This window comes from Populus alba, chromosome 12 (genome assembly GCF_005239225.2).
Source record: "Populus alba chromosome 12, ASM523922v2, whole genome shotgun sequence".
Lineage (NCBI taxonomy): Eukaryota > Viridiplantae > Streptophyta > Magnoliopsida > Malpighiales > Salicaceae > Populus > Populus alba.
Window position 1 is genome coordinate 14615153 of NC_133295.1, and position 10302 is coordinate 14625454.

Here is a 10302-nt window from a genome sequence, read left to right on the forward strand (position 1 = left end):
ACTGAACCCAAACATAAAACCCATGTTAAGCCTACACGTCTTAGCCGAGCATTGCAGCTCGTGAAAATCCACAATTATATATCATACTAAACTAATCTCTTGTAAACAATTAAAATTCCTAAAGACATAGCATGTTTTGCACAGCTCTAAATGATGCAATCATCGCAATGTCTGTTCTTATCACAAGTTCCTACTTCCTAAGCCCATTTCGTGCTTCTGTTTGCATTAATCCAATTCTATGTCAATACATCACACTTCGAATGCCATGATAATGCCTAGTGTTGAGGATACTGATATTTTTGCTATGCTATTAATGGAGCATACAGTTGAGCCTCTGGTTTATCATATTCTATATTTTTCTGTATAAAAAGATGAACAGCTCATGTTACAGTATTAAGGATTGAATTCCTGACATTATCAAGGAGAACTAGAAAAGGAAATTGCAGCACTGAGTTTGGCCAGGCACTCTGTGGGAAGACCAAGGAAGGTGTTCATGAAGACATCATTGATAGGATCAACAGTAGCGACACCTACCAGTCTGCATTTCCCTTCTTTATCCAATCTTTCACCCTGACCACTTCGTATTGTTCCTGTTGATTCCTCTGATGTTAGTCTTGTCTTTACAAGCAGCGGAGGAGCTCTATAAATAGCCCCAACGGAAAACCAGAACTTGGCCATGAATTCAAGATCAACCTGCAAAACATGGAAAAGCAATTGTTAATGGTAAATGGTAGTCTTTCGCTATCAAATTAATGGACTAACAGCTTGATGATATTCTTGGGGTGTACCTTGCCAGAATCCTGGTCAATAGTCCCTTCAAAGAGTTCAGGGACTATGTCAATCTTCAAGAATGGTGGCAATGGCAATCCCAAGAACTTAGTGGTCCCACTTGTCAATGGTGGGATATAAAGAGTTTTCATGTCAAATGATACTGAAACTGTATTCAATTCACTACTGTCTTTGGCCTTGGTACATGTCCCAGTTCCTGTCCCGCCTTGAGCATTATATTCAAAGTCTGGATATCTTGAGATCCCAAGCTTGCAACCTCCTAGAGTTTTGAAGTTGACAGTGTACACATCAGGTTTTGGCAGGGTGGTGGAGGAAACGGATTCCGGTTGGTCTGGACTGTAAGAAGAGAAGGCTATGGCTTTGATTCTGTGACTTGGTTTCCTTGTGGAGAACTTGAATAGACCTGGAGGGCTTGTGGTGTTTATCTTACAATCCATTTGCTGGAAAGTTTGCTTTAGAGATGTATGAACTGAGAAGGAGGAGGTAGAGACTAGGAATTATGCTGTGGCACCTGAGCAATGGTGAGGATTACATGTGGAGTAACCAAAAGCACACAAGAGTTTCCATGGTTTCATGAAATACCAAAATATGTGGTTGTTTGTGTTCCGAAGTTCGGGCCTTATCTTCTGGCTTTGGCCTACTAGGGCAAGAAGAAAATGAACCTTGTGGCTCTAAAAAAAAGTTCCATTTTTTTTCATATGTGGAAATCAAAATGTTCGGCTAAGCATTCTTTCTAGCCTTGAAGATCCATTCATGTTTCACATCTATCCCTATACTTTAAAATTTCTCAATATTACCCTTCTAGTTTCCAAAAGGTTGCCTCTAACCATTACTGTGTGTTTGGGTTTATAATATCATTTGCAGTTGCGGTTTGAATATAAATTTAAGAAAAACTACAAAATATAATTTTTTTGTAATCAAGTTTTTAAAAGATAGTTTTCAGTGTAACTTGTATAAAATTTATGGTATATTTTAATTAATCAAATATTTTTAAAATTATAATTAATATAAAATACAGTTTCAACCATATGATCATATTACTAAACCAAAAGTAGCCCATTCTTTAATCTTAACTCTGTGTTTCTTTAGGTTTTAAGTGTTTTTTTTAGATGTTTATAACATAAAAGTGCATCTTAAAGGAAAAAATAGCATAAATGCAAGAATAATATAATAATAATAATAATAATAATAATAATAATAATAATAGAAAATACTAAAAGATGTGGGTTATTCATTGTACAAACATGCATAGTTTATTTTCTCATATTTTATGATGGACTTGCTATTCAAATTTTTTTAATTTATTCTTCAAATGTTTTTTTTGCTTGATTTCATATTTTCTAAGTTAAATTAAAAGATAATTGAATCAAATTGGTTGACTAAGGATAAAATTAAAAGATGAAGGACCAAGATAGTAAAGGCACCATAAATGGGTGATGGTTCCAAATTTCTCACAAAAAGTTAACTTTAGTCCTCAAACTTTATATATTATACCTATTTGGCCCCTCAATATTTTTGCAATTTAATTTTGATATAAAAGTCTATTTTTCTTATGTTTTTTATTCCTTGATTCGATAGAGAAAAGAGAGATCACTGAATTTTGGTGGTAAGAAGAAAAAATGGCTTTGACACTGATTTCGCCCATTAAAATGATTGACCTTGGTTTTAACAAGTTTCATTTGGTGAGAAAAGTTCTGTTTAGATTTTATTTCAGCTTGAAATTGCTTTAAAAACCATATCTAAGCTCATGAATTGGGTTGATTTTGGATTTTTGTGTGATTTTTTTTAAGGTTATTTATAGGTTTGACAAGATGTTTAGGCTTTTTTTCTAAGTGTTTTTGGATTAAAAAAATGGGTTGAAAATAGGTTTTAGATCATAACAATATATACCATGTTTTTTTCAGTCACTATAATGATCGAATTTAAGGAAAATCAAATGACGTGTTGTCTAAAAAAAATTTTCAACTAATATCGGGTCAGACGACATGTTGTCCATCCTAGTCGCCATTTTTAAAAAAATAGAACCTAGCAACAATTAACCTCTTTTCTTATTTTGTTTTTTTATATATAATTTTTTCCTTTTAAAAAAAAACAAATCATACTTTTTTATATGTGTTTTTTAAATAATTTTATAATTTATATTTAATTGCATTCTCTTTGGTTTCTTATTTTTTTGTATTTAGCCTTTTTTAAAATAATGATTGTTTTTTTTTAATTATTTTTTATGTGTTTAATTTTTGAAGAGATTATTCTAATTCATCATTATTTTTTATATAATTGAAATTTATTTTTAAAAAATTAAAAAAATTATTTTTGGATATTATTTCTAATAAATGCAACCTTCCAAGATATTATTTTTTATTTTTATTCAATCAAATTTATATGTGTGTCTATTTCTACTATCATTTGATCAAAAATGATATTATAAACAAAGTTATTGAACACAGTCGGATATATGACTTGTGCTGTGATATCAAATATCTTGATTATATTTGCCTCTTAACTTTCAAATATATATTTAGTTATCGTTAATGACTTGTTTTTCATATATTTAGATGATTCTTGATTTGTTTAATTAGATGTGTGTATAATTTTTTTTATTTTCACTTAATATTTTTTAGGTAAAAAAAACATGTTGAAAAAGCTTTCATGTTCAATTTTTTTTTTGTTGAAAAAAAAAATTCGACCTAAGACAAAGCACAACACGAATTCAAATAAACTAATAATAAATACTACATAAAAAGGAGCTTTTTGAAAACTATAATGGTAACATTGGGGAATTTTTTAAAATATATGGGTAAAAGTGAAACATTAATGATGTATAGGGGTAAAATATAGTTAACCCAAAATAATTTTTTTCCTCAAGTTTCTTGTATTGTTATTAAAACTCATTCTAGTAGGTTAACTAAATAACCCGTCAACTTAACCCCTAACTTGGATAGTTTAAAAAATATATAAAATAAAAATTGATTTGATCAATTTAATAAGTTAACTCTTAATTTATAACCCGATTTCTCCATCGGGTCATGGACCTGTCCCATTTAATAGCTTTAGTTTCCTTACAAGGGTGACATGTATTTTACATATGAGTGATGTCACCTTAGAATAATGACAGGAGGGGAATGCAGCCAATCAACATTTCTAAAATTTGCATGCTGGTGGGTGACCACATGGGTTTTTGGCATTTAGCTATTGGTTGAACATGAAGTCATAATTGGAAGCTTTGTTAGCTATCAACTCTTGAAAGGTCAATTTCCTACCCTCTTTGTCACTTGCAAAAGTACCCTCTTTCCTATCTCCTGTGCTCTTACAAATTGGGTCCTGAACAGTGAGAATCCTGAGGGCAGACATCAAACTCGAAATATTGTTTTTTTGTCTCTTAAAATGGGGATTGCAGAACATTGATTACATGATTGTGCTGGATGACCTGCTTCTTCACTCCATCGGACATGTAATAATGCCATCTCTTTGGTTCACAGCCCAGGATAGGTGGCATCAAGAGGCATTTATTGCCTACTCTCCGATTTGGAAGTGGTCCTTGTCAGGCTACTTGAGGGTTGTGATGTTTTGTTGCCACCATGACAGAGCAAAAGGAAATGGAAACCTGACAATTATAGAATATAAGTCTCTATTCTGTTCACTGTTGAACCCCACCACTGGCCATTTCCACAAAATTTGGAGTTCAAGCAAAGCTAAGAATCTGGCCACCCGCTGTTGAATGATTACAGAGAAAATGTGGATGCATTGTGTTTCTAATTTATTCTTTTTGATTGATACGATAACACAGCACTTTGTAAATTGAAGGGGAGTTACAGCTGATGACAGACCATGAAGAATCAAAATCAGAAGCTGAGGAAATGAAGATCAGGAAGTAGCTGCAGTCGGTATCCAGATCAAGACATCATTATTATTTGATTTCCAGATGCTTACATTCAAAAGACACTCAGAAAATATAATATGAAACCTGGAAAACCTCATGGTATGAAAATCCAACTTTTATACACACGGACAGGGACCATCAATCAGAACATTTTACCCACTATGTAGTGAACAAACTGAAGACTAACTCATCAGAAAGGCATCACTCATCGTTCACGAAATCTAGGCTAAAAACGTGTCTAAGCACACAGGGACAATATGATAATTATTATTATACACACACATTAGCTATTAGACTATCATGTGAGCACAACACTTTCTGCATCTCCAATCCCATTCATTTCCGATTCCTCTCTTTCAACAGACAAGAGAGGACCTTAGGGATGGAGCAGTTGGAAGATGGGTGCAGGATGCCCAGCGGATGACTGATTCAGTCACCATGAGATCGAGTTGCTTACACTCACCGAGACCAATAGTCCGGTTCCTCTTACCATGTATTCCCAATGCCCTGGGCCCAATTTCTGCTCCTGATCTCTTAACTTCAACTGATCTGTTTTCCATTTCTCTGGCTTCACATCCACAGCATAGAGAAGGCTCAGGCAACAGAAGCATCTCCCCCAAGCTTATCCCTGAAAGTTGATTACCTCCACAAACTGAATCTATCCGAGAAATGTTACTAGATAATTCTAATGTGGAACTCCCTAGCTCAATTACAGGACCAGCACTGGAGAACGCAAAGCTCGGCATTGAGGATACAGGGGGCATGAATTCCAAGGCATTTGAATCATCACCATTGTGAAAAGAAAATCCTCCAGGTGCGAATATAGGTGTTGATGGCACCGCTAGGAAAGAAGAGAATGACGATCTGCATTTAAAAGTAGAAGACTGAACATCTTGAAAGATAGGTGATCCAGTGCCAAAGCTGACATCCTGATCCCTGGCCATCAATGTGGAGAATGAGCCACCACCTAAACCCCATTCTTGACAACTTTGCTTTTCACGTTGACTAGGTTCTTCAGGAGATGGTCCATCATACTTCATCCAGGAATTATCTACAGAAAGAAAGACTTAAAGACTAAATACTTGAAGAAAGCATCACATAAATAAAAAGAAAGGAGAGCACTCTTTTGTAGCAGGCAAGATCAGACGCAACCATGCTGATCAACTAATGAGAAAGTGAAAGGGGGCGTTTTTTGACCGTATGGCCCCTACCAATACCAGTCAACTGGACAGCTTGTATGTTGTGATTCATATTATGCCAGCTAAAGCAAAACCCGTCCACATTGATATGATGACTTGTAATTTTTCTAAAACAACTTAAAATATAAACAGTGGAATGACATAGTTCATAAACAGCAAAAATTATCCATCAGAGGAGAAAACGAGAAAGGACACGCATTCAACAAGTGATAGGACCATCTAAAAAATGATCTGTAGAATACAGAAGACACTCGGTTGTAAATGACCTGTCAGCTTAAAAGAATTAGGGAGTGGAGCCTGCCTTGGTTTTTGGAATCTCAGCCAAATTCCATTCTCTTGTGATCAAGATTTCTATACATAACTAAGTGGTATGTAAAATGAATAAGACTTAAGATTCTTCTAACTGGAAGTGATAGTTTTCAAGAAATTCATGTAGTTCTAGAAACGAACAAATAATTTATAACCATATACAGGAACCATCTACAATCCCAACACCTAATCAGATCATAGAACAGGTTGATTAGATGAAACTATAAAAGAAACTAAGGAACACATATCCACGAAGTAAAATTTGAAACTGAACCCACCTAAAACCTGCTGAGCAGTAAACCTTTGTGCGGGATCTGTGCAAAGCATACCCCTGACCAACTCCTTCGCAGATTGAGTTATGTGATCCCAAGGATTTGAAGGAAACCTCAAATCAGCTGCCCTCACAGCATCAAATATCCTTGACTTGGTCTTACCCCAAAATGGTGGCATCCCACTAAGAAGAATATATAGAATCACCCCTGCACTCCAAACATCAGCAGCCTGGTTATAGCCTCCTGCCAATACCTCAGGAGCTATATAAAATGGGCTCCCGACAGTCCCACGCAAACTCTGACCTGTTTGAGCAGATCCAAATATTTATTATTCTGTTCGAAAATTCAAGCTTTCCAGGAGAAAATAGCCAATATGACAAATTAAATGATGAACAAAAGAAAAAAGATATGAAATGAGAAAATATACCAGGCTTGACATAGGTTGCAAGGCCAAAATCTGCCAATTTAATCGGTGATGATGACGATTTTGAAGCTAAAAGGATATTCTCTGGCTTCAAATCCCTGTGAACCACTCCATTTTCATGACAATATTGAACCACTTGCATAAGATGCTTGAAGAGAACCCTAGCATCAGCCTCAGAGAAACGGCCATGTTTTTCTAACTGTTGAAAAAGCTCCCCTCCAGCACAAAGTTCCATTACCAAGTGAACATAATTTTCATCCTCATAAACTGCCTTGAGATCCACAACATTATCATGCCCAGATAACCTGGTCATTATTTCAATCTCCAGCTTGACACTCCTTGCATCATCAGATGTCACCAGCCTATCCTTAGAAATCGATTTGCAAGCCAGTACCTCTCCGGTCAACTTATCAGTGCACACTCTGATAACACCGAACTGACCCCAACCTAATTGTTCTCCAAGAACATACCTATCTTTCAGATTAGAGGTCTGGTCTGTGTCCAAAATGCTTTCAATCAAGCTTGAAACTCTATAACAATTGCAGGGTTGCTTCAAGGGTTCATGGCTGCTGTTGCTCCTGCCAACAGCCATACCAAGTTCTATCTCCCCCACCAGCCCCCAAAATACCAGTCAGAATCCCAGCATACAATTCAATTAACTTCAAAACCACCAAACCCCTTTTTTTTCGCAAGAGCTGTTTAAGTCAAAAGCCTTGATGTTTTTCTCTCAAGTTACAAAAACCAGAATATAGGTCAAAATCCTAACAGAACCCTCTTATGACCGCCTCTTGAAAGGTGATAGTGACCCTTACCGTGACTGATACGGTGCTGTGTATATGGTCTTAATATTACTAGAAATCCAAAACGAAATCCTTAATAAAGGCAAAACCTTGACATCTCACCTAGTAACTTCTTCCAATCTCACCTTGATCAACTAGATCTGGAACAACCTAAAAAATAACAAAATTCAGACCCCAAGATATCAACTTTTTCCACAATACATTAAGGAAAAAAAATACCCACTCAAGCAAACCCTCTCATTTATCACACATTCCATTCAAACACTAAAAAAGTCCCAATCTTTAGTGCAGTATGCTAAAACCCTAGAGTAACCCATCAGCTATACCCCCAAAAACACACAAACAGGATCAAAATTTAAAACCAACCCATTGTTTTATACCTGAAAGCAAGACACCTCAAAATCAGATCCTAAAAAAATCCCATAACCAACTACACATACTCGTGTTAAGACATATAAAGAGAGGGGGGCTTCGTGGTTAAAGAGAGATTGAGACAGTTGGAGCAGGGGGGGTTTTGAGCTCTTGAAGACAAGATAGAGCGCCCCTTTCTCTCTGTCTCTCTATCTCTATCTGCTGTTTGCTTTTATTTAGATAACCTTTATTTTTTAAAAAAAGTTATTTTTATAAAATTTAATATTTTTATTTTTATTTAAATTAATTTTTTTAAAAAAGTTATTTTGATTTTATGGTATAAAAAATGAATTTTAAAAAATATAAAAATATATTTTTTCAATATATTGTTTTTTTAAAAAAAATTAAAAGGTAACTATTACTATAAAATTAAACAAATTCTTAAGAGTAATTTGTTATTATAGTAGTAATTTATTTTTAAAAATTTTGTAAAAAAATATATTAATTTTTTTTTAATTTTTTTAAAATTTATATTTTATATCACTGTAATGAAATAATTTAAAAATATACAAAAAAATAAACTTTTTAAAAACTGTTTTTTGAATCACGAAAACATGGCTCTTATATTTTCTCTAATGGATTCCTCGGACTTGAAGACTTTGTTAAACCATGACAGCTGGCCATCAATTGCTGTACGACATTTTGTTTTGGAAACGTAAGCCAATCCAAATCATAGCAACCACCCGGCCCATCCAAGATCCGGAATCTGAATTTTGAGGAGGTCACTGTATTTTGGGTAAGTCAACCAGATTTTTTGGATTAATATTTTTAATAAAAAATTAAAATGATATTATTTTAATAAAAAATAAAAATTAATATGTTACAACCAAGTTTTTAATAAATTTTATTATGTTGCTGGGTTAACCTATTATATCACATTGGATTTTTTTTTTTTTTAATTTAGTTTGATTCCAGTCCTGGATTAACCTATTGAACTTAGTTTAAATCTATTATTTTGTCCACTGAATAACTTTCGTCAACTATGCCCCTTTTTTCTTAGCACAAAAAAAAAAAACATAGTTAGTAGGTTGTTAGGTAAGATTACATTTTTTTTTCAAAACGAAACAATTCAATAAATTACGCGGTTTAGTTAGAAAGCAGCTGGGTTTTATTGGAGGTTAAATATTTTTATTTTTTATAAAAAAATTATATATATAAATATTTAATTTTAAAATATAAAATATTTACTCAATTTTTTTATTTAAGTAAACGATAATAAAATAAAAATACAAATTAAATTAATAAAATAAAATAAAATAGAAAAAAAATCATGCAATGGCTATACATATTAGAAATATTTTCTAAAAATAAATTTTATTTTAAAAAATAAATTTCATCAATACAAAAAATTTAAAAAATATATAAATAAATAAAAAAAACTCTTTCAAATTTAAAAGCATAACTAAAAAAATAATTCTCATTTAAAAGAGGAATCTCTGGACAAAATAAAAGAGAGAATTGGTACTAATTTAAATATAAATTAAAAATTTTAGAGAAAAAAAACTATAAAAAATAATCATATATATATTATAAATATATATATAAAAAGAAAAACGCTAAGCGTTGTTGGGCCTTGGCAAGCTCGCGCGATTAGGCCTTTAATTATTATTTTTTGCAACATGTTGTCCGCTTTAAATTTTTTAAAAAAATAAAAATCAACAATGCATTCCTAGATTTCACCCATTATGGTGACTGAAAAATTCAAGATTTAAGTTTTTTAAAATCAAAAACCTTTTTTCAACCTCATTTTTTGACTCAACACACCTATAAAACATCTTAGAGCCGTGATAAACTTATTTATGGCTTTAAAACCCCAAAAATCAAAATCAACTCAAGCTCAAATCTGTTTTTCATGAATTTTAAAGGAAAAAACACTTAATATGAACTCTTATCCTCAAATGGAACTACTTGACATAAAATAATATGTTTTGGTGGTCTAAATCGGTGTCAACAATACTTTTCTCTTTCTACAGTCGGAATCCGGCAATCTCTTTCAACTATGGACTAAAAAAGAATATAAATAAATTTTCATACCAAAATTAAATTAGAAAAATATTGAGATACTAAAAATATCAAATTTGCATGATTTTTAAAATTTAAGGATTAAACTTTATTTTTTGCGAAACTTATAGCACTTATGTTTGATGTCTTTTCATTTTAATTACTCTTTTTAAAATTTTATATTTTTATAAAAATTAAAATTAATTAGTCATTCAAT

The 10302-nt window shown here is 32.7% G+C and overlaps 2 protein-coding genes across 4 annotated transcripts; both read right to left on the reverse strand.

The window, feature by feature from the left end:
• Positions 1–326: 326 nt before the first annotated feature.
• Positions 327–1427, reverse strand: LOC118060711 (uncharacterized). The gene is made up of 2 exons (XM_035073978.2): positions 789–1427; positions 327–693 (listed from the first exon to the last, which is right to left on the reverse strand). Exons 1-2 carry the CDS (start codon positions 1224–1226, stop codon positions 418–420), a joined length of 714 nt encoding a protein of 237 aa, XP_034929869.1. The 5' UTR covers positions 1227–1427; the 3' UTR covers positions 327–417.
• A 3253-nt stretch (positions 1428–4680) lies between these two features.
• LOC118060710 (calcium-dependent protein kinase 26) lies at positions 4681–8248 on the reverse strand. Of its 3 annotated transcripts, none has more exons than XM_035073977.2 (4): positions 8054–8248; positions 6877–7813; positions 6456–6752; positions 4681–5720 (listed from the first exon to the last, which is right to left on the reverse strand). In XM_035073977.2, the coding sequence occupies exons 2-4, from the start codon at positions 7463–7465 to the stop codon at positions 5026–5028; spliced, it is 1581 nt and encodes a 526-aa protein (XP_034929868.1). In that variant the 5' UTR covers positions 7466–7813; positions 8054–8248; the 3' UTR covers positions 4681–5025. The 3 variants fall into 3 exon arrangements, with proteins under 3 accessions (XP_034929868.1, XP_034929866.1, XP_034929865.1); XM_035073975.2 differs by having other exon boundaries at positions 6877–7823; XM_035073974.2 differs by having other exon boundaries at positions 6877–8248.
• Between the last annotated feature and the right edge of the window lie 2054 nt (positions 8249–10302).